This window comes from Fimicolochytrium jonesii (genome assembly GCF_025526975.1).
Source record: "Fimicolochytrium jonesii strain JEL569 chromosome Unknown EV422scaffold_5, whole genome shotgun sequence".
Lineage (NCBI taxonomy): Eukaryota > Fungi > Chytridiomycota > Chytridiomycetes > Spizellomycetales > Powellomycetaceae > Fimicolochytrium > Fimicolochytrium jonesii.
Window position 1 is genome coordinate 101,457 of NW_026515672.1, and position 25,454 is coordinate 126,910.

A 25,454-nucleotide genomic window follows, 5' to 3' on the forward strand; every position below is an offset into this window, starting at 1 on the left:
GGTGTCGCATGCGGGCGAGTGGGGGCGTACTCGTCCCCATGGTCGCACGTTGCCAGCTCCCTGAGGCTGCCAAAGGCGTTTTGGTAAGCGGGATCGGTGGGTCCGGTTGGAAATCAGGTGTTAAGGCTGCCAGTCTCTCAGAATACAAGACGAAAGACTTCCGGTGAAGCTTCGAATTGCCACCGTAAGGTCCAGGTGCTTTGAGTGGAGGTCTTTACATTGAGTACCACGACAAAATTGGTAATCTTTCTACAGCGAAGCTAGATATCATATGTACAAAAGCCCTCACGCCCAACGAGCTGTCGGCACCGCGGCTGTCCGCCTCGAAGTGTACATGTGGCATTAGATGGACCCGCCGGCGCCTTTTTCATCAGATGAAGCCTTTCCCTACCCCGTCAAATCTCCCCATCAAGCAACCAACTCCAATGGCCCTTCCAAATGATCTTGTAATGCTTTCGTCTGCCCAACAACACGCAATGTAAGCGAATTTGACTCAAGTGGACTAACCCACGCATCACCCACATCAGACCGCACAGACCTTAGCATTCAACAAGCCCCACTCAACATTCTCCTCGGCCACCAAGCACAGCAGCATCCGACTGATTTTCGAAAGCGCCAGTTTCCCATGCTACGGAAATCACCCCAAATCATCAATCCCAAATCCCATCCTCACAACCTCTCCTCCCCCCGTCACAGTGGCTGGCCCATACCTCGCACTCCAACACCAAACTCCTCATCCCCTCCCCTTGCCTCTGCGGCGGTTGCGCATGCGCGTTGTCCCCCCCAACGCGAGCCCCCCCGCTCGCAGGCTTCCCGTTGCGCTCGTACGCGAACCAGACATTGGAGGCGACGGCGGCGATGACTTTCGCTTCTTTTTCGGGCGCGCCGGCGAAGGAGATTAGCGAGCCGTCTTGTTGGAGGAGACTGTGGGGGGAGGGGAGATGAGATGGGGGGATGACGATGGGATGGGGGGGGCAGGTGGAGGTGTGACTTACAGGGCTGCCCGCACATCGTCGGTCGCTGCTTGCGCGAGGACTTGTGCTATTGCTTTTGCTTTTAGCATCCCGAATGGGAGGGAGGTCGGGGGCTACGGTGACGGGAGCGCCGTGTCTTCACTCTGGGAGTCTGAGAGAAAGCCCGTGTCTGCACGTCAGGATTCCCGAACGACTCTGCGTGTGCCATTCGGGGCGCCGCCGGCCTTTTCACGCCCCATACGTCACCACTTGCGAAAAGTCTAAGCCGCGTCGTGGGAACTTCGAACTTTCAGAGGTGATCTCCAAATTTCAAAAACCCAACAGATATAAGGCCGCTTCATCCACTCTAGGCCCCCATTGAGCTGACATCGTGCTGTACATTGTATAGTCGTGATTGTATAGGCGGCCCATAGGCCAGGCTTCGACATCATGTTCGAAAAGTTCATCGCGCCCGTTATTAACAAGGTATATATGCCAACCCTAGCCGTCTGCGTCTTCCAATAACAGTCATTCTGACAAAGTATATGAAGATCCTAGGTGAATATGTGGGAAACCTGGAGAGCAAGCAACTCAGTATCGGCATCTGGCAAGGTATGGACTATCTCTTTGTCGCGGGCCGCGTCGCTAAACTCACTCGAAAGGTTCTTTTCAGGGGATGTCGCCCTGCACAACTTGAAGTTGAGGAAAGAAGCTTTGGACAAGTTCAACTTGCCTATTCAAGTGGAAGAAGGTGCTTTGTCATTTCTGCCAAGCAGCTACTCCGGGGCTCTAGTTCTAATCAATGGGAATGCATGCGCGGTTGTAGGATATCTCGGCGACCTGACCCTCAGCATACCATGGAACGATCTGAAGAACAAACCGGTGAAGATCTTCATCAACCATGTCTATTTGCTCGCCAAGCCGAAAGCAGGTGCAGACTACGACCCGGTCGAGGAGGAGGAGAGGCTGCAGAAGGCGAAGCTTGAGAAGCTGGAGACGGCTGACATGTTGCTCAATCGCGCGAAGGAACCCCATCTGGAGAACTCGGCGAATGATTCTGGATTCGTCACGCAGCTGGTGACGAAGATTGTGGATAATGTGCAGATTACCATGAAGAACATCCATATCCGCTATGAGGATGCCACCAGCTACCCGCAGCAACCTTTCTCAGTTGGTGTGACATTAGAGGAGTTGTCGGCCGTGTCTTGCGATGGCAACTGGAATGAAGCGTTCATTCATGATCAGGCGGAGGTCATTCGCAAGCTCTGCAAACTCAGGAGTCTTGCTATCTACTTCAACACGCAGCCCGAGTCATTCTCCGGCAAACCGCATGAAGAGTTTATGAAGCTGTTCCGAGACTCGATCGCAACGGCCGACAATGCACCATCGTCCTACCAATACGTTCTGAAGCCGATATCTGGAAACGCCAAGATAAAGACGCATAAACATCAGCCAGCTGATGACGCGCGCCATACGGCGTTCCCGGAATTCGAGGATCTGGCCTTTGTCATCGACAGGGATCAATACACAAGCTCGATATCCTTGCTCGGCGCGTTCTCGTCGTACCTCAATTCGCAGAAGTATCGGAAGTTCCGACCTCCACGCACAATCACTCCAGCTTTGGATCCAATCGCGTGGTTCAAGTTTGCAGGCACAAGCGTACTATCTGACATACAGGAGAGAAACAGACGGTGGACTTGGGCGTACATGTCTGAGCGACGGGATGATCGCCGACAGTATATCAAGCTGTATAGCAAGCAGAAAGAAGGGCCGCTTACTCCTGAAGAGCTCTCTATATTGCAAGAGCTCGAGAGGAAGCTTTCATTTGATGACATCATGCTGTTCCGGTCCATGGCGTTGACCGAGATGCGAAAGTCACCCACCTTCCACAAGCCAGCGCCACCAAAGGAGCAGCTCAAGACATCGACATGGGGCGGAACTTTGAGCAATTGGTGGGCAGGAAAGGCGAAGGAAGAGTCGTCTGACAACGCGTACTTGACAGACGATCAGATGAAGCAACTGTACGACACTATCGAGTTTGACCCGAAGGTGTCGAAACCTGCCGTGGAACTCCCGAAAGACGCCGCTATCCTGAAAATCGAGTCGTCCCTGAAGAGTGGTTCACTTACGCTGAAAAGCTCCCGGGCTGCGAAAGCACCGCTGATATTGCTGCTGTTTGAGGACTTCAATGCGGGCGTGACGCAGTACCCGTCAGCTATCTCTGGGACAATCACACTGGCAAACATGAAGTTGGAGGATGGGTCTACGGTCAACACTCTATATCCGACTCTGATTCGGGCGAAGAAGGATACACATCACTTGACACAGACGTCCGAGACACCGTTCTTCAGCATGGGCTTTGAGCACAATCCGCTGGACGGTCGAGCAGATGATGCAGTCTCAATCGTGATGCTGCCCCTCGAGGTCATTTACAACCCGACGGCTATCAAGTCCATTGTGACGTTCTTCACACCACCCGTCTCAGAATCGGCCACCGTGTATACGATCCAGGCTGCAGCACAAGAGACTTTCGAAGGGTTGACGCAACAGACGAAGGCGGGAGTGGAGCACGCAGTTACCGAGCACAGGACGTTGGACCTGAAGGTGGACTTTGCCGCACCTATCTTCGTGTTCCCTCAGAGCTGCACGGATCGGGACTGCATGGTTATGTTGGTCGACGCCGGTCACTTCCTGGTTGAGAGCAATTATATCAACAAGGAACAGAAGAAGGAGTTACAGCAGAAGCATGGGGCGCTACGCTCGGCTGAAGATTTGGGAGAACTCCAGACGCTGTTATATGACCGGTTCACGTGTCAGCTGTCGTCCGTGCAGGTAAGGAAAGCATAAAACTGTGGCTCGCGGGGTTACGAGGCTAAGATTCAATCTGTTGTGCAGGTTCTTGTCGGCCCTTCTATGGAAGCATGCATGCAACAGATCGCCAAAGACACAGAGGAGGGACACCTTCACATGGTCGAGCGCGTGAATCTCAGCATCAGCCTCGAACTTTGCATTTTGCCGAAATTGGTGGATCTGCCCGGGATGAGGGTCACAGGAAACGTCCCGAGGCTCCATCTGAACGTTTCCGATCGGAAGTACAAAACGATGATGAGCATCATTGACCTCGTTCTGGCGAATATGCCTGGAAACAAAAGCGACGCCGCAACGGAAGCAGTGGGGCCTGTAGATCAGGCGCAGCCTCATTGGTTGACGCCACAGGATAGGGGGACCTCCTACCACTTTCTGGATGCGGAAGACGAGGGCGAATCCTTCTACGACGCTCCAGAACAGCTCGTCCGAGACACCAGATCTGAAATGACGGACGATTCCATCAACCGTGTAGCGATGGAAGTGAAGTTCGAAGTCAGCCAGGTCTCTATTTCGGTCACGAAGTCGGACGCGAACGCTCAGGTCCCGGATCGCGTCCTGGCGGCGCTGAGCGTTGAGGGCTTTGGCATCAACGTTCGCAATACGACGCATGATATGGCGGTCAAGATCCGCATTCGCGCGGTGCAGGTGGAGGATCTGATGATGCAGGATCCCGAGTCGCAGTTCCACTATCTGTTCGCACCAACACCGGAGAAAGACACAGCATCCGTCTCTAGCGAGAAGTCTTCGGTCGATCAGTTGATTCGAGTCAACTACCTCAGCGTGAAGCCAAGTTCGCCGGACTACAACGGCATCGACCAGTCCGTGGACATTTCGTTCGCAGCCGTCACATTGGTCTTGACTAGCAGCAGTGTTTTGACACTCTACGACTTCATCCTTGCAACCTTCACCAACCAAGCTGCTTCTGCCAACCAGTCCCGACTGGACCTGAGTGCTGAGAGCGAGGATGAGGATGCAGCCCAGGTCGCCGCGCCATCTGCCAACAAGGGCTCGCACATGGTGGTCCATGTGGTTATGAAGAGTATCGGCGTGGTAATCAATCAGGACGGCACTCACATCGCGACAATGGATTTCGGTGAACTGGAAACCAACGTCGATCTCATGCCTACTACCATGAAAATTACGGGAAGCATTGGCGATCTTGCAGTCCGTGATGAGATCCCGAGGGTGGAGAGCAGACACTTTGACCAACTGTTGCAGATTGAAGGCGAGGAAGTTGCCCATTTCACCTGGGAGACGTTTGACTCTTCATCCGCGCAGTACCCCGGCTACGACACCGCTCTGGTATTTCGAGCGTCTTCCTTCAAGCTGACGTACCTGGAAGCTCTCCTGCTGGAGCTCATCCGGTTCTTCAGCCAGTTTGCAAAGATGCACATGTTGTTGGAGACTGCACGCCGAGCCGCGATCGAGTCCGCCCAGCAGATTCAGAAAGCGGCTGGGAAGTTCCACTACGATATCGAAATCGAGTCACCCGCTATCGTGTTCCCGCGCCTGAGCTTGCAATCTGTTGATACGATGACGCTGTATCCAGGAGGGGTGTCGGCCAGCAACCGCTTCCAGCAATCCGGTCCGGATGAGGTCTCGGATAAGATGACCGCCTCTATCCGCGCGATGAAGATTGTGACATACCTTGGTGATGAGTCGCACGTAAAAGAACGTCAGATGTTGGATGATGTTAATATTAGCGTCAGTGTGGACACGTTGTCGAAGGAGGAGGCATCGTCGGATATGACGGTATGTACACTGCATCGTGTGGTCTCCGATTGACATTCAGCAACTGACTATCCGTCCCCTACGTCTTCTACAGGTACATGTAGAGGTTTCCGACGTCCATATGATATTGACTCCCGGGCAATTCGAATTCCTTCTCACACTTGCTGACTCGCTCGCGACGTTCAATGCGGGACTCACCCCGGAATCGTCGATAGCTGAGATGGACGACGATGACAACCAATCTGAGCACAAAGCCGAGAGCGTCGCTTCGACGGCCTCGTCGCGTAAAGTGGATGTCAGCGTCTCCTCCATCTGTCTGGACATTCTTAGTGCGCACACGTTTCAGATTGGATCTGAAGATCAGAAATCGCTCTTGGATCAGTCGTCAACGGCGAAGTTGGGCCCTTTGGCAACTTTCGCGGCACATGGCGTTGGAGTTGTCATGGTTACGTCTTCGGATGGCTCCTCGGAAACCGACGTCTTGGTCCAATCATTCGCGATCTTGGACGCCAGGGAGTCGGCAAAGAATCTGTTCAAGGAGATTATGCCCCTCGCCGGCCGTGACAAGAAGCATCAGCTCAAGATCCAGATGTCGACCTTCAACAAGACGACAACTACCATTGCTAGCTTGAGCGGCGCCACGTTGGTGTTGATACCAGACCATGTGTTCCTTGTCAGAGACTTCTTCACCGGGCCTATGACGCGACACGCGCAAACAAACGCCACTCGGTCCGCACACCAAGCGGCTGCGCCGAAAAACGCATCAGATGAGAAGATAGATCAACTGAACTCTTACCGCATGGAGCTACTCGACGTGGAGATCATTCTCCTGCAGAATGCTACAGCCAGCGCCACCGAGGCAATCGTCCTCAGCTCAAAGAACCTGTCTATTCAGCAGGATAAGGTCACAACGGTCACGATTGAGGACATGGGAATGTTCCTGTGCCAGATGGATAAACGGGAGGACACTTCGGTACCTTTCATTCAGAACTTCCAGCTGAAGCTTTCGTTGGACAGTCCGAAGCCCAACTCCACGAAGATCATTCTCGACATCTCTCCCATCATTTGGAGAGTCTCCTACCGCGATGGGCTCTTGATCATGGATATTGTCAACAACATCCACAATCTCTGGCTTGCCTCCAATAGTGCCGCCGACGTTGCCACTGAAAACAAGGGCCTGACCGCGTCCGCTTCCCTGTCGTCGTTCCAAGCGCCTGTAATGGATCAGGAGAGAATTCGAGCTACGATACAGGCATTCAGGCTGATTCTCATTGACGACTTGAATGACCTGCATTTGCCGATGCTGGATTTGATGATGGATAAGCTGGTGGTTGATGCGGCTGACTGGTCCACTTCGTTGCGACTGGAGGCTGCACCGTCACTGCACTGCAACTACTTCAACATTACCAACTCGCATTGGGAGCCGCTCATAGAACAGTGGCAATTCTTCGTAACGGTGGCGAAACGACCCAACAATGGCACATTCTCTCTGGACCTCTTTGCTCGCAAGAAGCTTGAGATCAACATTACCCACGCGTTTGTCAGGACTATTCTTCAGACGCAACATCTGTGGAGCAAACAAGATCAGCGTGTTGCCGCTCGGAGAGGTGCACATGCGCCGTACGTCCTTCGCAACAAGACCGGATACGACATGTATGTGTGGACGGATTCGAATGATGCTGACAGCGGTCTGGATACGGAGCTGAAGATGCTTCCGAACGGGGAAGACATCCCATGGCGGTTCGAGGACTGGAGGACTATGCGTGAAGGCACTTCTCCGGTCTCGCACCGGGTGTCGATGCAGCTCAACGGTCCATCCTGGGAGACCCTCAAGGGGATTTCCATCGATAGCGAAGGCGTGAAAGCCCATATTCTGCGGCCGCCCATCAACCGCGTCAGCTACAGGCTGGTGTGCGACGTCAAGCTGAAAGACAACGTGAAGGTGGTGACCTTCCATTCTACTGTCGGCTTCCAGAACAACACGACTGTCCCATTAGAGGTCGTCGTCGTCAACCAACGGAAGCAACGCGTACCGGGGCACACAGCACTGGATCCTGGACAGGACTACTTCCTTCCGATCGAGTCATCTTACAACGACCTTGTTCAGATACGTCCCGCAGAAGGGTTCGGCTACGATTGGTGCAGTGAACTGCTCAACTGGAGGGATTTGCAGAAGAAAGAGGCGTCGCTGGTGACCTGCCGATCGATGGACCCAAGCGCCCCTGCTTTCCGGTTCCAAGTGGGTCGGAAGCAGAATGACCCGAAGGCGACATCCTCGCCGATGATGATGATCCAGATCATCGCGCCGCTCCAAATCGAAAATGGTTTGCCATACGACATCCGTTACAAGCTGTTTGACAGGACAGATCGCAACACTCGTCAGCAGTTCACAGAAGTTTTGAAGAAAGGGGAGTGTCATCCGGTTTACACTGTGAACCCAACGCATCTGATTGCCTTGAGCGGCGAGATTGTGGACTCGAACTACTCCGCCAGCGAACCCGCTATCATCACGAATTCGGACCTCGATTACCGTGACGAGTCGCTCCGGTTCACTGACAAGGAAGGTCAGCAACTGCAACTTCGCTTGAAGTATCACGACAAATCCGATGGCGGTGGCCCAAGGATCAGTATTCTCAGTCCCTATGTCGTTCTGAACAAAACCGGAATGGACGTTGTCATAAGTACTCGGTCGTTGATGGGAGTGTCGCGGTACTCGTGCCCTGCCGCAATCAACGACTCCCTTCGTCCTCTCTTGTTCTCGTTCCCGAACTTTGAACCTCTCAAGTCTCGTGTGCAGGTGAAAGTCCCGGGCTCCGAATGGAGTAGACCCATCAGTTTCGATGCTGTTGGGAGCAGTTTTGACGTCGCTATTCAGAATGGCAAGAGCGGTACCGTTTCCCACATCGGTGTGTCGGTGTCGGAGGGAGAGGGGAAGTTCTACATGACCAAGGTCATCACACTGGCGCCACGGTTCATCTTCAGGAACAACATGACCGAAGACATCCAGTTCCGACAAAACGGCGCCACGGAAACGTTCACGCTGAAGTCCACGGAGTCTATGCCATTCCATACGTTGAAGCTCAACGACTCCGCTCCCAACGACTTCTGCATTCGGCTCTCGGGGTTGATGAACGAATGGTCAAGACCCTTCGACGTGAATCAAGTAGGAAGGGTGTACATCAAACTTGGACGTCTCAGTTCTGCCGAACAAGATCTGATCCGAGCGGAAGTACTGATCAAAGACGCTACCATCTTCATTGTGTTCACCGGAAAAGAGACCCGGTGGCCTTTCAAGATCAACAACAAGACTGATATCGACATCGACATCTGGCAGCAGGGATCGAGTCTCCGGTTCAAGATCCCCAAGGGCGAGTCGAGGCCTTATGCATGGGATTACCCATCAGCACCGAGAAAGGGGCTCGTTTTGAATGCACAGGGAAGAGAACGTGAGATAGATGTTCTGGAGATTGGACAGCTGGTGCCTTTCAAGTATCCTACGGGCATCATGTCGATACATGTCTTTGCTGAGGGTCCTACGATATGTGTCGATCTGGCTACATATTCCGAGGCGACTAGCGCTTTCAAGAACACGGGTGAAGTTGCCCGGAAATCGTCTGATCAGGACGCCGAAAACGGACCTTTCCGGATGAAAACGAAGAAAACGCAGCTCCTCATGGCGATACAAGTCCAGCTTGAAGGCATTGGGATTTCGTTGCTGAATTCCGCAATGCAGGAGCTTGTTTACCTGTCTGCAAGGCAAATGACCTTCATCTATACGGACACCAGCACGAACAACGCTGTAACCTTCAGTATCAAGTGGCTTCAGATCGACAACCAGCTGTATGGCGGACTGGAACCCATCTTTGTGTATCCCAGTGTTATTCCGAAGGAAGGCGAGGGAGAAGAAGATAGGCCAGTTTTACTGGTGACTGTCTCTCGGTCCAAAGATCAATGTGAGTGGGCATTTGCCTCGACACTCGATGACTTTGTACTAATTTAGCTCTCGCCTATCAGCTTACGGAGTGGACTACTATGATTGGTTTACGATCCTGCTCCAGGAGCTTTCCGTGGATATGGATGAGGAGTTTTTGATGGCACTCTTAGACTTCTCAAAATTCAACATACCTGGATGGAACGAAGAAAAGAAGAGGTTTGCCAAAATCTGAAGCATCCAGTCAGCGGGTGGTACTGAGAACTTTTTTCGTGTAGTGAACTCATCGACGCCAGTGTTGCCATCGAACAGCCCCCAATCACTCAGGAGGAGCATAAGATGTACTTCGAGAAGTTCCTGCTTCAGCCTATTCAAATCAACGTGTCCTTTGTGAGAACACAGAACGCCAATATGGAAGAAGCAAGGCGCGACCGGACGGGAGTCCTCTCTTTCGTTGTCGACGTGTTGACTATGACGCTGGGCAACATCCACGATGCTCCGATCCGTCTGAAGGCGTTAGAGTTGAGACACCCGAACGTCACCCCGAATCAATTAGCGGATCTCATCTTCAAATTCTACACCCAAGAGTTGGTTGGCCAGGTAAGGTTGCTTCTTCTTGCTAACTTCCCTCAGATGGGCCCCCCCTAATCGCCACATAGGTTCACAAAGTGATCGGGTCAGCCGATTTCCTCGGGAATCCCGTCGGTCTCTTCAACAACGTCAGTTCTGGAGTAAGCGATTTGTTCTATGAACCTCTCCAAGGATTCGACATTACGCGACCGCAGGACTTTGGAATCGGTGTTGCCAAGGTTTGTCGCAACTTCCTGTACATCCGCATCTTCAATTGCACAGTTTCACCAATGAAAATGACAGGGCGCCTCGAGTCTTTTCCGGAAAACGGTGTTTGGGGCGTCAGACACTTTCTCGAAGTTCACGGGCAGTGTGGGCAAAGGTTAGTTGTTTCACAGTGAGGTTTCTCTCCGGCATGGCACACATTGACTTACTACGCGTGGTTCAGGTCTGTCCGTCATCACGATGGACTCGGAATTCCAGGAAAGGAGGCGGCTTACCAGCATCAGGTACATTTTTGCTGTGGTCCTGTTCTCATGGCCCAGTTCTCACACTGTCTCAGGAATCGCCCACGGCATGCGGTGTACGGAGTGACAACTGGCGCTACGTCACTAGCGAGAAGTGTGGCGAGCGGCATTACAGGTCTTGTGGTACGTCCCAAGAGGCAGCTGCGTCGGCGTTATACGCGCAAACCTAATTGCATTACTTGTGTAGTCGAAGCCTATCGAGGGAGCAGATGCTGAAGGCGTTGGCGGGTTCTTCAAGGGCATTGGGAAGGGCATAGTCGGGTAAGTGTTAGCGTAGCCGTTTCCGCTGTTCGTTGCTAATCATAGCCTTGCACAGAGTGGTCACGAAGCCTGTTGTTGGAGTGTTCGACTTGGCTACAAATGTTGGCGAGGGTAAGAATGGTGTAATCCACCGCACGGCATCTCCTTAGGCGTCCGCTAATGTGGGAGTTCCAGGTATTCGTAATACGACAACGGTCTTTGACGCCGATCTGGATCGTACGCGGTTACCTCGATTTATTGGAAAAGACAGGGTCCTGGTGGTAAGACCGGTGTATGGGTTCCGAGTACCCAATATCAATTGGCTGACTGAGTCTGTGGCAGCCTTACAATCCGAGGGACGCTTTGGGTCTCAATTGGCTTAAGGGACTCGAAAATGGAAGGTTCTTCCATGAAGACTACATTGCACATCTGGGTACGACAGACGGTCATTTGCAACTTCCGTAACGTGCATAAACTTACACTACCTTCGAATAGAACTGCGGATAGAAGATCTGGTTGCCATTGTGACTGATCAGAGGATCGTCATGGCCCGCATCAAGCGACTGAAGATGGATTGGGACATTGGCTACGATGGTATGTCACAATTCGACGCGATTCGGTACGCACGCACTTTCTAATCCTCTCTTTCATGTCGTTACATAGAGGTTCAAAATGTGCGGGCGGAAGGCAACAGCGTCAACATTTTGCGGAAAGGACGATTGGAGTCCCGATTAAGGGTCATCCCGTGCCCTGATGTCGCTAGTGCGCAGGTGAGTCTCGCAGGTCCCCCTCAGGCATGACCAATGATTGTTTCTCTGAAAGGTCTTTCGGTTTCTCAGTGGTTGAGCGGCAAGATCGAGGGTGCCTTTGCGGCATACATCGACCAATTCCGCGGAATAGAATGATTCGATATGTCACAAGGGTACCTCTGTACATAGCAGCAACTCTGTACTGTATCTCATAGGTTTATAGTCCGTACTAGAAGAGCTTTAGGTCTAATGAAAATATATCCTCTGGTTCGCAAGGCTGAGTCCATTTGTGGGGAAACGAGCATCTGGCTTCTCCATACCACGATACCCCGGTCTATCGCTGTCCGGAGCCCATCTCTGCAGGGAACAGGACCGTTTTCAAGACACTCAGTGGGCTCAGTCAGCATATCGAGACGGAGGTCTGCGGCGGTCGGGATACCTTTGCAGAACTCTTGACTTACGTCACAGAGAGGCTAAGGGCTGTCAACATTCAGATAGGCTTGTTAGTGTGTAGCAATGTAGCAATGTAGCAATATAGTATGTCGTCCCTTTGCAATTGTGCGTCTAACTAAGGGGGAAAGTCCGGGTGCACACAGGTCTTGGGACGACCTCCCCAGGTGATGTTGGAATCTGCATAGTCCAGTAGCCCAAAGCTGTCCCCTGTGCCTCCTTGTGCTCGATGCTTAGCATTGAGGCGGTCCACCATAGCAGCTTCAAATCTCCAAATCTTGAACCGGTGCGCCTCCTCCTCCGCAGAGGGATAGACCTTATTGAAGCGAACTTTCCATTCCAGCCATCGTTGCCGTAGCGCTGGATCCTGATTTGACATGGTTGGTTAGCGAGAAAGGGTGCAATCTACTCTAGCCCACTTGAGACTATACAAAGGAGCACTTACGTCTGGAGGTGCCTGGAGACGGAAGACGATCTCTCTATCCAAAATCTCTGTCAGCCGGGATGCTTCGCAGACTTCATTCAGCTCAGCATCTGAGAGGGTCTTTAGAAAGCTTTTAATCTTTTCCATTGACGATTGTTGAACTTGAGTCCGATACAAAAGAATCGCTCACAAATAGTCAAAACTAACAAAGTAGAATCACGCGGGGGAGAAAAGGGACTTTGACTAGCTGAGCAGAGAGTGAGCAGACATCCTAAGGAGCTGTATCAACCCCATGATAACGAGAGTCTTGGGATGACGGAGCTCGTCCTCGTTCCAGTCGCAGAGCGCCACGTCGGAGAGGATCATGCGGTTGAAGAGCCTGAGGTTGCGGACGGGTTCGGTGACCGGCTTGTACCAGCGGCGGACGTTGTTGCAGTCGGCGTTGAAGTGTCTTGAGTGTCTTGCTCATCTTCAGAGTCCTCGACCCATTCGTACTTGCCGACGCAATTCTTCAGACCATGGTTGCGAGCGCCATGGACGTCTCGATGCACTCGATGGCCGCAGTCTCTGCAGTGAAAGAGCTTGCCATTGACTTGGTCTTGAATGACCCCGCATCGGTTGCAAGTCTTGGTGGTGTATTCCTCTCCAAGGATCTCCACAAGGGACCCACGAAGTTCTTCCTCTCGCATTTGGAGCGCGCGGCGAAAGGGGGCGTGGCACCAGGTGAGGAGGTCTCTAGCTGTGCGGCGAGCGATGCGACGACGGCGACCGTTTTCATCCACTCGGCGAACCATTTGCTCGGTCTCAAAGGGCGAAGTGTGCACGTATTGAAAGTTGTGGGTCAGGTATTGAGCCACGCGGAGGTTGCCCTCTCTAACCCGATCCTGAATCCGTTCGTGGCATAAGAACCGGTTGCGGCGCAGATAGCGTTTCTTCCATGGTGGATGGTATTCATTCGAGTCCATGACGGAGACAGTCGATCGATCCGCTCCTGATACCTTCGAAGGCGATTCAGGTCGTCCGCCGTCCCAAAAGAGCCGGCTTGCATCCGAGTGGGAGAGTAATAATTCACAAACGGGTTGGATCCGGGATCAAGGGCGGCCAAATGACCCCTCGCGTCGGGGTTCAAGTCCTCATAGGCTTGTAGATGGGGACGTGCATTACCCACTTGCCGGTGCCGCTGTGTGCACAATCTTGACTTCGCGATCGGGACCGTTAGGGTATCGATTGAGGACTCGTTTTTGATCCCTTGTTCGCACGCGTAGCTTGCCTTCGTCGGGGAGCTGGGTAATGTAGCATTGCCATCGCTTCCCCACCTTTTTCGACCAATTCTGAGGAGGGACGGTGATGGACCAATAAGGGTGCTTGACACTTCGGAAGCTCGGAGTAGTGAATTCCCCTGTTTCCCTGTATCGTTTGAATTGCGCCTTGTACGCTTCGGCCAATTCTTGCATGGTCGCTTCTCGCACCGAACATGGCGTGTCTTTGAGGTGGCGGAGCTTGCATGGGAACCGAGACATTTTGCATGTGACAAAGTTCTTTTTCAGTGCTTCAAAGTTGATGGGAATGATGGTCTTTCCGTGCTTTGCGTACTGCTTCCGAAGTACTCCGAGTACCCAGTTGTATGTCTTTCGGGCCGAGTGCATCCATTCCTTGAGTGTCTTCTTTTGTCCAGCCGTAGGAAAAATGCGGACGCGCCATGTTCGCTGGACGTGACCCTCGGGAATCATTCTCTTGCTACGGCGTTGAACTTGTGTCCGTATGGAGTCCGTATCGGAGGAAGATCCCAAAGCAAGGAGCTGCAATGAGACATGGAAACGCTGAAAGTCACGTGATTCGCTCGCCCGATGTTTTTTCAACCGCCTATAAAAAGCAGCCAGTTCCATTTTCCGTCCGCCGCCAATCTGCGTATCAATCTCGATCCAGTACAGTGTGCTTGGTGCTTCCAACTAAGGCACACCCGTACGCTGCCAGGTTGTTGCCGGGTCGCTGCCGGGGCGTTGTCTATACTGGCGACACTGTTCTTGGTGCGCTGTATACACATCCCACCCCGGCTTCGACTGTTCAACAGGTGAGCATCCTCAATACGGCATGGAGGAGTTCGGACAGCAGAGGAAGTAGGGACGGGGGCCCTCACCTTGTTCAGTGACGATATATATGACCCAGTTAATGAGTCAGAACGCCCCATGTCGAAACATTCATCGCATTTAAGTTTCAGCCTTGACCGAGAACTATTTGGGCCCCACTACACTTCCTCTCTCTTCTCTCTCGAACGTTCCCTTTACATCGGCTGGGAGAATCGTTGGATTGTTAGGGGCTTCATTTGCTGATCGTCTTCTGTTTACTGTCCCACAAGATGTTTAGGTGACACTCCTTTCCGGGGCTGGTCCACTACACGACTGACCCTTCGTAGCTAACTACTGGTGAGTGCATTTGCCAATCCCCTGGTTACTGCGAGGAAGCAAAAGAGCCGGGATCGTTGGAAGGCAGCCGGGATTGATGAAGCTATATTGACGGGCGGACAGAACTGTGTTAGTACAAACACTATTTACAATGTTGAACGTCAATGTGCTGACTCGTGCTAAGGCGAACGAGATGCGGAATGAACAAATTCACCCCGACAATGTCACTGACATCCTCTCTTTCGCAATCAGTTCTTGTAGGTCTTTTAGGAGCCGCTGCCGCCATATGACAGTTTATTTTTGCCGACTGTTTTTCATGGTAAGCATCACACCTCCCCATCCCGGAAAGGACGGGAGAGATGCCCCAGATTTCGAATGATTAATACTGTTAGTCTGCAAAGACAGACCACTTACCATGGTGATTCAAATAACGTTCGGTTCATCAATGACGAAATCTGGTGGCTCTCGTCCCTGTTCCTTCCCTCGAGTGTTGAATGTCACACGTTGATATGCCATCCTAACTTTCGTAAAGTCTTCCTTAGGTCTTCGACGAATGCGTTCTCAAGGTTTCCGTCTCCTCAAGAATATCCCATTGGAATCGGGTCGTTGATGAGAAGCGACTGGGACAAGAGGGTCTGTCAACGTATCAGCGCCAGCGGCACTCACGCCTCCACTCCAATGAGGGTCGCACAATGCGAGGCCGCTCACTCTTCAGATCACGTTGACTTGATACCGCCTGTTCCAGTCCCTCGCATTCAGGCCCCATAGCGCCGGAACAATCTCACTCTTTCTTAGTGGGGGGAAGTCCGCCGATTGCTCCGTTTGGCGTTGGCTTCCCTACGTGAGCGACCGGCAAGAGCATGTAAGAACGCAGATTCGCTAACACAGCGACTTTATTATCCGTGTCCTGCGTTTGATAGTAGACTGCGGGACAAAACCCATATGATGTGTAGACTTGGTGCTTGAGGAATGAAAAAAAAATGAGAAAGATACTACTCAAGTGTTGCGTTGACGCTGGAAGGCGGATGCCTTTGGCACCTCGTTCATGTGCTGCTTCGAGTTTCCGCTCTTGGGCTCTTGCTCATTGGCGAATAACCCATCAGGTTAACTTCGGAGATCGGACGGGATCCGGTCCTTTCTGGTGTGTATGGCCGTAGTTATCAAGTCCTGAGTTGTTGCGAGTTCTCAACGAACCGGTCTGTTCGCCATCATTATACTAGTCCGACAACGGGGGGCATGATTCCACATCCATCAACGGCAAGATTCAAACATGTCTCCATGAGTTGCTGATATATTACACTTGACGTACATCAGGTGGTTTCTCTCAGTATTCACAAAAACATGAAATAGGAAGACCACAGAATCCTCTATATCCGTCCCCGTTTCCCAAAATCCCCTTTGTCGACTCCCACAAAATACGCGCATATGCAAACCCGGTGTGTACTAATAGAGGCGAGGGGGGTGAGTGAAGGGTCCGAACGCCTAACCTAACAGAGCGCGGCCCTCCTCAATTAGGGGTGAAGAAGAGTTTGCAGGATGCGCCGTCGATATTGATTGTTCAGGCGATGAAGTGCGCGGGCATGAAATCATTCTTGCGGTCGTGCCGGAGCGGAGCCCGGTCTTTCTAGCATATGGGCACAGCTTCCAAAAAGGTAGGTTGCATATCTTCCAATGTGGAGGTCGCACGAGGTTTCGTAATGAGCCTCGCAGATAGGCGAGGGAGGTTATGTGCTGCGGACGATAATTGCGCCAAGGTTTTGTTGGGGACACCGAGATCTTGCGGCGAGAGCGATGCCGGGTATACTCCTCCACCGATGTGGCTGTGACTGGCGGGATATGGCGCCATGCTTCATGGTGGGCCGTCTAGGTTCGAGACTCGAATTTCAATTCATGGGTGCTCCATGTGGTGCCCTGACGCCATTCTGTAACTCCTTCATGTGGCGAGCGGGCTACGATGCTGAGCACCCGTTTGCAACTTCGCATTCACCCCAAAGAGTTTGTCGACGTCCTTCTTCAACCGGGCCATCTCAATCTTGACTTCCTGCTTCGGGGTCAATGCCACTCTCTATTGAACATAGATTTTGCCATGAAAAGTTAGTGTCAAAAGTATCTCAGCGCTGCGCCGGACCAAAGTGGAAAAAACAAAACGAACCTGATCGTTCATCTCCGAAAGAGCAGACCGTGCGAGATGATCGCCAAGGGTGTGGATAGCGTTATCGCGCGACATACTCCGCGCGCTGGGGAAATAGGTGTGTTTCCCACGCACAGAACCGTCTTCAGAGTCGGCCGTGTCAGAGAAAGCTTTGCGGCCAGTCAGTCCCTCATCGTCGCTCTGCGACCGGTCGGACCAAGGCGAGGTGGGTTCGTTCAGAACCATAGACTGCCGGACCTTCTCGTACCGACCGTAACGATGCAGGAGTGTGGTGAAGCTGCCGTATGGCTTCGCGACAGGGTAGGAAGTGGGAGTTAGGAGCGTGGTGAACGGATCCCCACCACCAAAGCTGGAGACTGATCTGCCTTCTGAGATGACCGAAGGCGACGTTGCTGAAATTGGGGATGATCCGTACGGAGACGACATGATGGTTTCGTAAGATGCAGATTCCTATTTTCTCTTCGTACGGCGCTCCGCTCCCTGTCCTATCTTGCAAAGCGCCAACTCAGGCCTGTAGTATGCCTGAGTATGTGCGATCCAGCTCGATATCGCCACAAAATCCCACCCCGACTGTGCCGCGGAATTACGAAGAATACAGCTCTCTTGAAGCTGACTGCGCGAGATCACGGATTGTCGTATACACAGATACGAGATCTAATCCTGCTGGCCTGTATCGTAGTTAAATAGCGTTTGCGAACTGTATCGACTAATCGAACTGCTTCGGCTGTGGGATGTCGAGGAATCTCCTGAATCTCTCAAGGTGGTATGAAGAGCTATAAACTTTGATGTAGAGCACGTGGTTGTCCCGAGATTTATTAACTGACAGCACGACTTCTCCGCTCGCTGTCAAAGTTTAATCCCCGAACACTGAGGTCAGCACCGTTGCCCCCCCGCTCAGTATATTTCGCAGCACTGGAACTCTTCCAACGACAAACACCTTGCGGCATTACGCAATACCATCTTACGACCATACTTCAAACTCCAAATCACAGATCCTCTGGGTGTCCTACCTCTCGCTTAACATTCCATTACAACTCATCACTTATACTTTCAAACCACAAAACAATAATGTCCCTCGGGTAAGGCCGTACTGCCTTCTACTGCCAGGTTCTCTTTCCGTATGCAGTTTTTCACATATTTCTTACATCCAGCGCTCAATCATTGTTTGACGACTTCAATTCCTCCTCGGAGGACGAGGATTTCGCTCCTGCCTTTTCTTCCGATGATGGGGACTTCAGTCACTCTGAGCCCGACGCAAGTGACGGTAAGGCTTGCACCTTTTGGTGGTTGCAATTCTCGATAATTCCTCCATCGCTCCAATGCTCCTCCTGCTTTCGAATTGCGTCTGATACTTTTATGGCATTTTGCTCGGACTGACCACAATCAGACGACAACGAAGCTGCCAGTCCCATTTTGCCAGCTCACAATGGGAAAGCAGGCAAGCGCAAGCGAACGGACGGCAGCAAGTCCCCAACAAAATCCAAGAAAGCGAAAAAGCAACCCAAACCGACGAACAAAGCCAAAACCAACAAATCAAAGAAGCGAGCCGGCCAGTCAGATGCTTCCTCCGAGTCCTCAGCCAGTCGCGGCGTGACGCAGAAGCAAAACGTCAAAAGCGAAAAGCGAGCAGAGTCTGAGGTTTCCTCCGACTCCTTGACCAGCGGCGAAGCCGCCCCGAAGGAGAACGGAAAAGGAAAGAAGCGGGCCGCGGATTCGGAACCTTCATCGGACACCTCTGCTACCCGTCCATCCAAAAGACGCAAGGCCGGTGCACCCAACACTGACACAATGGCGCTTTTAAAGGCTTTGGAGGAGCAGGACGATTATGATGAGGAAGATGATGAGGATTTCGTTCCGCGAGAGGACCTGGATGATGATGATGACGACGGGGACGATGATGAGCATACAAATGGAGAGGAATCAGGTGATGACGAGGAGGAGGATGGGAGTGATGCGGAAGAGGGGGATTTAGAGGAAAGCACTAAAGAGGGCATCACTGGGGGAGGTTTGACAGCCAGTGAGTATCTGCAAACCACCATCTTTCTCCTGGTTGAAGCACAGTCCTGACGCTCTCCTCCTCCCCCACCAGTGTCAGCACTCTTAGGCCCAGGGAACACGTACCAGCGCTTCCCAGTTGCTATCCCCATTTTCTCGCCGGAGTTTAACGCATTCATGGACCGCAGAATTGAGCGTGAGGCGATAGCGTCGAAAGAACTGGCCGATGTCACTGCCACCCTCAAGACCATCCGTGCCCAATGCACCTCACTCACCAGCACGCGAAAGGAGCAGATCAAGCGAATCCAGGTAGCACAGGAGGATAGGGATGCAGGAATCCAATATATAACCTCCATCCAACGTGCTCTGGCAGATGCGTTGTATGAGGGCGTGTTGGGGTTGGTGGCAGGGGTTGGGAAAGACGCACAGCCGCTGGGGAAATTACAGGGTGCCCAAGTTGCTGCTTTTCTCAAAGCGTTCAAGGAGAAGGTGGCGGGGACGACTGAGTGATGGGGGGCGGGGGCGGGGGAGGGGAAGCGGGGAAGTCTTACAAGTCACTGGAAAGGCGCCAGGGCTCAGAAAGTTACTCGACATTCCACAATAGACAACATAGACAAACGTAGATTGCACAAGTAGGCTGTTTGAAACATATATTGATGTTTGAGTCAATACTGTAAGAAGGAACGAGGGAGCGAAGCGCGTACTGCGTGGTAGGTATAAAGAGTGGAGGGCACCACACGCCGCGGGGCGAACCCATGAACGTCGGAAGGAGGTCCGGGAATCAGCTTTCGTCCGCGCCGAGCGTGTCGTATGACTTTGCCGGAGTCCGCTGTATGGTGTGAGCGGGTGGAACAAGCGGAGAGCGGAACTGGGTGGTTTAGTGGTGATGATGTTCTTGCTGAAATTGGAGTCCACAGTAACCTGGAAGTCCAATCGAAGGAGGAGGAGAACGGGGATGTGAGCGAGGCGGCCGTACGTACGAGGGCAACATTCCAATCTGGTCCAGAGGCAGATGGCAGAAAAGCTCAAGAAGGGGTTCCTTCCCTTCTCTCACGATTTTTGCCTAGACTACTTACCGCACGCTTGTGGCTCGTTCTTATCCTGCAGGTGACGATGGCAATTGCGTAAGGGGATAACAATAACGTTAGTGCACGAAATGCCAAAAGTAGGACTCGGCCCAATCGCTCCTATCCACGCCCCTCTCCACAACGGCCTTTGCATGTGCATACCAGGTTCAAATACACTTTCGGGTGACCAAGAGCTCCGCCTCCTATGGAACACGGAAAAGGTGGCATGAGAATTACATGGTCAATGTAACATTTCCGAAAAGTGTGTGCTTACCTCCATCGCAAGACACTCTCCGTGCCTGCACGAACTTCACAGGGACCTTGGAAATCAGGTCTTGGGCGGACAGTGGGTTGGGCTGTGTACGGAAGGCGAGAAGAAGCAAAAGCCGATTGAGTGGGGTATCCAGACATACGAACGGCCAACTTCTCATCGACAACTCTAACAGCAGCACCAGCATTCCCGACTCGTCGCCTCCAAGGATTCGTCTCCGCGTCCGACTTTCTGCTCCCTTCCCCTCTGCGCCGAACCCCGCAAACTATACAGTCTTGAAATACATTCTTCATACCTGCAACGAGAGATCGGTTTGTTCGAAGCGTGGGCCGACCATAGCCGCACTCTTGTCTTGTTGGTGTTCACTCCATTTGGCGGCTCTGTTCGGCGCTTGGGTAATGCTGACGGATGCGGCGGCGAGTGGCGGTTTGGCTTGCAGGGCGGCGGAGGTGGACATCCGGCGAAGACCAGCAGCGGTCACCCTGTGGGAGGCCCGAAGAAACTGCATGGTAGGGGTGTATGTACTGTAGGTGTTGCAGCTGTCTCGAGGGAGGATGGTGGACTTCTTCAACTGCGAGTTCCAACGCCACGCGACGTCTTTCGCAGAGGCTTTCAAGGGCTTCACATTCAGGAACAGACGACTTGCCAACGACTCCGAGTCCCAGAGACCTCAGGCCACATAAACCCGTCCAGCATCCCGCCTCCCAGCCCCAAGCCTGGTGGCCCCAAGCAACGCTTTCTCAACACCCAACAGCGTGTCCGTATCCCCCCTTACCGCGACACAAAATGGAACCTCCAACTTCCCGCCTGCGTCCACCAACAACATCAGCCAACCCCTTCGGCGCAGGAGTACGCAGACCCATCCCTTCCCACTCCGGTCCCAACGTCCAAGACGACGACGAGGAAGGCGATGAAGTCGCTCAACTCGTAGCCCTGTCCAAAAGGACCCTGGAGGTGCAGGAGGAGAGCGCGGCGTCGACCGCAAGGGCATTGCAGACCGCGTTGCAGGCCCAGAGTGTTGGGGATGAAAGTTTGGTGTTGGTCCATGCTCAGGGTGGTTAGTATAGAGAGGGGCAGAGAGGGAATCAATCGATGCTTGGACGAATCTTCCCGACCCAATCCTAATCTTGAAAACGCACTTCTCTCTCTCATAGAACAATTACAGTCCATCCTCAATAAAACAGACGAAACATCCCACGGCATCAAAGTCGCAAAAGCCCGCACGAACTTCCTCGACAAACTCTCCGACTCCTTCCTCAAACCCGTCTTTGGATCCGAGAAGCAAATCAAACCTTTCACGCCATCCAGCAACACATCTTCAAATACCCCACCATTAGGCCCGACAGGCCAGCCCTTGTGGGGAAAACGAGGCAGCAGCCTCGCCCCAGACTCATATCTTTCCCCCAACTCAAACGCCATCTCTGCCAGCGCTGAACCAAACATCAACCGCAACAGCAGTGTAATCATTCCCAACGCCCTGGGTGACTGGGCATCGACAGAAGACCGCGCCCAATCCAATGTATACGAACAGCAGATCGACGATAATTTGAGCCAGATTGGAAACGTCGTACGCGGGCTGAAGGAGCGGGCGCTGGCAGTGGGAGAGGAGGTGGGGCGGCATGGGGAGATAATAAGGAAGACCGAGGACAGTGTTAGCGCGCAGACGGAAACGCTTAGAGGGGTTAATCGGAAGCTGGGGAAGATTTTGAATAAATGAGCGTTGATGTGGAACGAGCGAAAGGAGGGGCATTCGTGGTGTAGATAGTGTACATATATAGCGTAGCATACCATCTGGCATTTTCAATTATTAGTGCTTTCGTAAGAATATGGACCCAGGAGCGAGTTGCCAGGAGCGAGTTGCACGGATGCGAATTTTCCATTTTGGAAGCGGGGAGTCGACCGTTGGCCGCGAAATATGTAAGGGAAGAGCGCGTTCAAGCCAGAAACCGTTCTGGTGAGCTCAGGGCAATTGTGCAATTGAACGACCTAACGCACGAAGCCCAGGAACATACTGAAAACCCCAACAGAGCTACCATAATGGCAGCTACAACTACTTCAAAGGGAGCCGGTCGGCGGCGGGCACTGGGCTTCCTGATAGTCATAACCCAAACCCTCCTCCATGCAGTCCGAGGCGCAAAGTTCTGCGGCAAGTCCCCATTAACCCCCTTCCCATCCCCCCGCTCAACTCTAACACCACCCCCAAAACCTCCAGCCGCAGACTTCTACGTCCCAACCCTCCCAAACATGGAGCCCAACGTTACAGAAGTCTTCAAAATGCACGCTGGGTAAGCATGCTACCGGCGATGATCTTGGAATTATTGCAACCGCGTTCTGAAGATACTTCATAGGAATTTGCCTGTCACGGAGGCTGAGGATCAGCAGTTGTTCTTCTGGCTTGTGCAGGCGAGGAATAACTTGCCGAGGGATAAGTTGGTGAGCAGGGCGCGGTTGGAGGGAGGGGTGTCTGCTGAAGGAGTGGGGTTCTGAAATGTTGTGTGATTAGGTTATATGGATGAATGGGGGCCCAGGATGGTAAGAACGGGGAGCACGGAGTTTGGTGGCTACCATCTCGATAAAAACGCTGAGGCACTCTACGGTCTCATGTCGCAACCGGACGTGTAGTTCAAGGTAGGAGCTAACGATTGGTGAGGGTACGACAAACGTTTGATCTGACTCCCCCATCCCAAATATAGCATGGACGGAATGCTCCTAGAAAATGGCCCCTTCAAAATCTCCTCTTCCGGCACCGTGCATGTGAACCCATACAGCTGGGTGCACAACGCGAACATGATCTACGGCAAGTGGCATGCCTAATGACCGCTAGCGCATGATAGGGACCCGAGGATAACCGTTGTGAACACAGTCGACCAGCCTGTAGGCACGGGGTTCTCCATAAGCAACGGCAAATTCGACGGGAGCTTGCCTGAGGTACGTTCCTGTGAATTCAAGGGGCACCGAGGGTGGTTGAGCTCAAGTCATCTTTCGATCCAGGCAGCATCACATTTCGTAAACTTCCTAGAGAACTTCTTCATAGCTTTTCCGGAGTACCAAAACAGCGAGGTACTCCAACGTGATCCCGCGTCCCCAAAACCGCCGGGCATCTATCTTATGATCCATTCCAGCTGTATCTTGCGGGAGAAAGCTATGCAGGGCAGTACATCCCATACACCGCGCAGGAGATCTTGAACCGGAATAAAGCGGGGCAGAAGGTGATGGAAGGTGATTTGAGAAGCGGAGACGGGATGGGCATTGACACAGTGTATCGCCCCGCAGCCCAAGTTGGATCTTAAGGGCCTGATGATTGGGAATGGATGGATAGATCCATTACGGCAGGTGAGTGCATACACCCACGCTTTGAAACATAGACGAGGGTGATAGATAAATGGAAATTTGCGTTTAGTATGGGTCATACATCAAGTTCGCCGAGCTTCACAATCTTCTCAAGATTCCAGAATATAAGGTACCGTCTTCGATCGATCCGACATTTTCGAGGCAACGTGATCGATCTGCTGATGCGTTTGGGCATAGCAAGCAGCGGATGCGGACTGGGAGCTGTGCAAGAAGGCCTACGAAAAGGAGGATCGGCTCAAGACGCGTGTGTGTGAACGGATCATGGACCATATTTTGGCCGAGTCGAGAGAAGGGTGAGGATAACCAGGACGGGACTCTGTTGGACCGGGGAGAATCTTTGAATTTGACTGTTTGAACAACCTCCAGCGGCCAAGTCTGTCTGAACATGTACGACATCCGCTACCGCGACGGGAACAGGTGCGGGCTCGGGTGGCCCAGCGATTTGGGTTTCGTTACCAACTACCTTGCGGTACGCCCCCCTTCTCCCCACCCCCGCTTCCAAATCGGAAAGTTTCACTTACCTACTGGGTTATGTGTCCGCAGAAACCAGAACTCCGAAAAGCCCTCCATGCGGACCACGGAACCGGATGGCATGAATGCGATGGAAGCGTGTATGACGGATTTGACAATGATAAGAGTCCGCCTTCGTATACGGTGTGTTGCCGCCAATCAAGTTTGGGAAGGAGGATGACATGGTGGTCGCTTACCCCTCTTTTCCCTCTGGTTAGCTGCTTCCGGATCTGTTGAATGAAGTCCCAATCACGTTGTTCAAGTAAGCGACCTGCGAAACCATGCCCACCCAAAAACACGATTGAGCTGCTCCCCCGAAACTCAAAACTCCCCACTCTCCCTTAGCGGCGACAAAGACCTAATCTGCAACTGGATCGGCACCCACACCATGCTCGAAGGCCTCGAATGGGGCGGGCGTACCGGTTTCGAAGTACGCTTTCCCTCCCCTCCCCTCCCTCCCTTCCCACCCAACTAACCTCTGCCCTTCCCCACCCGACAGGACTCCAAAAACTACAAATGGCTCATCTCAGGCACCCCAAAGGGCACCTACGAGATCGTCAACAACCTGACCTACGTCATCATGCACGACGCGAGCCACATGGTTGCGGTGGACCAGCCCGTGGCGAGTTTGGATATGTTCAATCGGGCGTTGAGGGTTGTGGAGGGCGGGATCGAGTCTGAGCTGGTTGGGGAGGTATGAGGCCGGTTTTTGGAGGTGTTTTTTTCTTTGTTTGTGGGGAGGGATGCGGGAGCTATTTGGTGGGTGATTGCTCCCCTTGACAATCTCCGCGATGGGTTTTCTAGAATGTGTTGACACCCGCACCTGGTGAGAAACCGACCAAACCGCCATCGTCGACGCCGTTGCCGGATACGGACGCCGGGGAAGGCGAGCCTGTTGCGGGGCACTATTACGCGTACGTACTGTACATCCCATCCATCCCCCTCCTTTCCCTGCTATCCGATCCACCCCTCTCACACCACTTTCGCACCCCCCCCCCCCCCCCCCCCCCCCCCACCCAAACAGCGGCGCAATCCTCCTAATCCTCATGCTCCTCGCCCTCGCCCTCTGCGGCGCCTACCGCATGCGGCACAAGTTACCCGGGCTACGCGGTATACTGCGTAACTTTATGCAAACGGGTGGAGGCGCCGTGGGGCCGAGGAACGGGAGCAATTGGCATGAGGTGCATGGCGATGAGGAGGCGTTGTTTGTGGCGGAGGATTTGGATGGGGTGGGGATGGAGAACATGAGGTAGACACGTGGGG

General features: G+C 52.9%; 7 protein-coding genes across 7 annotated transcripts; 4 read left to right on the forward strand and 3 right to left on the reverse strand.

Annotated features, from left to right (window-relative positions):
* Window positions 1-199: 199 nt before the first annotated feature.
* On the reverse strand, window positions 200-1,267 carry EV422DRAFT_520793 (uncharacterized protein). The gene is made up of 4 exons (XM_053069710.1): window positions 996-1,267; window positions 711-924; window positions 539-628; window positions 200-459 (listed from the first exon to the last, which is right to left on the reverse strand). Exons 1-4 carry the CDS (start codon window positions 1,061-1,063, stop codon window positions 409-411), a joined length of 423 nt encoding a protein of 140 aa, XP_052927415.1. The 5' UTR covers window positions 1,064-1,267; the 3' UTR covers window positions 200-408.
* On the forward strand, window positions 1,232-11,719 carry EV422DRAFT_352091 (uncharacterized protein). The gene is made up of 18 exons (XM_053066563.1): window positions 1,232-1,439; window positions 1,505-1,565; window positions 1,627-1,704; window positions 1,780-3,785; window positions 3,849-5,573; window positions 5,647-9,505; window positions 9,567-9,702; window positions 9,762-10,083; window positions 10,143-10,292; window positions 10,357-10,435; window positions 10,502-10,562; window positions 10,616-10,703; window positions 10,768-10,841; window positions 10,897-10,952; window positions 11,016-11,101; window positions 11,163-11,253; window positions 11,316-11,414; window positions 11,484-11,719. The coding sequence occupies exons 1-18, from the start codon at window positions 1,404-1,406 to the stop codon at window positions 11,618-11,620; spliced, it is 9,144 nt and encodes a 3,047-aa protein (XP_052927416.1). The 5' UTR covers window positions 1,232-1,403; the 3' UTR covers window positions 11,621-11,719.
* Window positions 11,720-12,954: 1,235 nt separating this feature from the next.
* On the reverse strand, window positions 12,955-14,487 carry EV422DRAFT_576950 (uncharacterized protein; the record flags this gene model as incomplete). Its single annotated transcript, XM_053073245.1, has 4 exons — window positions 12,955-13,246; window positions 13,442-13,583; window positions 13,612-14,242; window positions 14,404-14,487. The coding sequence occupies 4 exons, from the start codon at window positions 14,485-14,487 to the stop codon at window positions 12,955-12,957; spliced, it is 1,149 nt and encodes a 382-aa protein (XP_052927417.1).
* A 3,362-nt stretch (window positions 14,488-17,849) lies between these two features.
* Window positions 17,850-19,504, forward strand: EV422DRAFT_520808 (uncharacterized protein; the record flags this gene model as incomplete). Its single annotated transcript, XM_053069711.1, has 4 exons — window positions 17,850-18,076; window positions 18,149-18,261; window positions 18,385-19,014; window positions 19,087-19,504. Exons 1-4 carry the CDS (start codon window positions 18,066-18,068, stop codon window positions 19,500-19,502), a joined length of 1,170 nt encoding a protein of 389 aa, XP_052927418.1. The 5' UTR covers window positions 17,850-18,065.
* A 90-nt stretch (window positions 19,505-19,594) lies between these two features.
* On the reverse strand, window positions 19,595-20,927 carry EV422DRAFT_520810 (ubiquinone oxidoreductase 20 kd subunit). Its single transcript, XM_053069712.1, has 5 exons — window positions 20,626-20,927; window positions 20,334-20,415; window positions 20,222-20,262; window positions 20,069-20,093; window positions 19,595-19,913 (listed from the first exon to the last, which is right to left on the reverse strand). The coding sequence occupies exons 1-5, from the start codon at window positions 20,836-20,838 to the stop codon at window positions 19,870-19,872; spliced, it is 405 nt and encodes a 134-aa protein (XP_052927419.1). The 5' UTR covers window positions 20,839-20,927; the 3' UTR covers window positions 19,595-19,869.
* Window positions 20,928-22,181, forward strand: EV422DRAFT_520817 (uncharacterized protein). Its single transcript, XM_053069713.1, has 2 exons — window positions 20,928-21,387; window positions 21,485-22,181. The coding sequence occupies exons 1-2, from the start codon at window positions 21,117-21,119 to the stop codon at window positions 22,045-22,047; spliced, it is 834 nt and encodes a 277-aa protein (XP_052927420.1). The 5' UTR covers window positions 20,928-21,116; the 3' UTR covers window positions 22,048-22,181.
* Window positions 22,182-22,245: 64 nt separating this feature from the next.
* Window positions 22,246-25,454, forward strand: EV422DRAFT_520819 (putative pheromone processing carboxypeptidase). Its single transcript, XM_053069714.1, has 19 exons — window positions 22,246-22,476; window positions 22,543-22,615; window positions 22,679-22,763; window positions 22,834-22,862; window positions 22,953-22,958; window positions 23,024-23,127; window positions 23,194-23,258; window positions 23,322-23,390; window positions 23,453-23,539; window positions 23,604-23,663; window positions 23,731-23,790; window positions 23,859-23,974; window positions 24,048-24,150; window positions 24,225-24,335; window positions 24,410-24,453; window positions 24,537-24,621; window positions 24,691-24,885; window positions 24,996-25,105; window positions 25,216-25,454. Exons 1-19 carry the CDS (start codon window positions 22,368-22,370, stop codon window positions 25,442-25,444), a joined length of 1,740 nt encoding a protein of 579 aa, XP_052927421.1. The 5' UTR covers window positions 22,246-22,367; the 3' UTR covers window positions 25,445-25,454.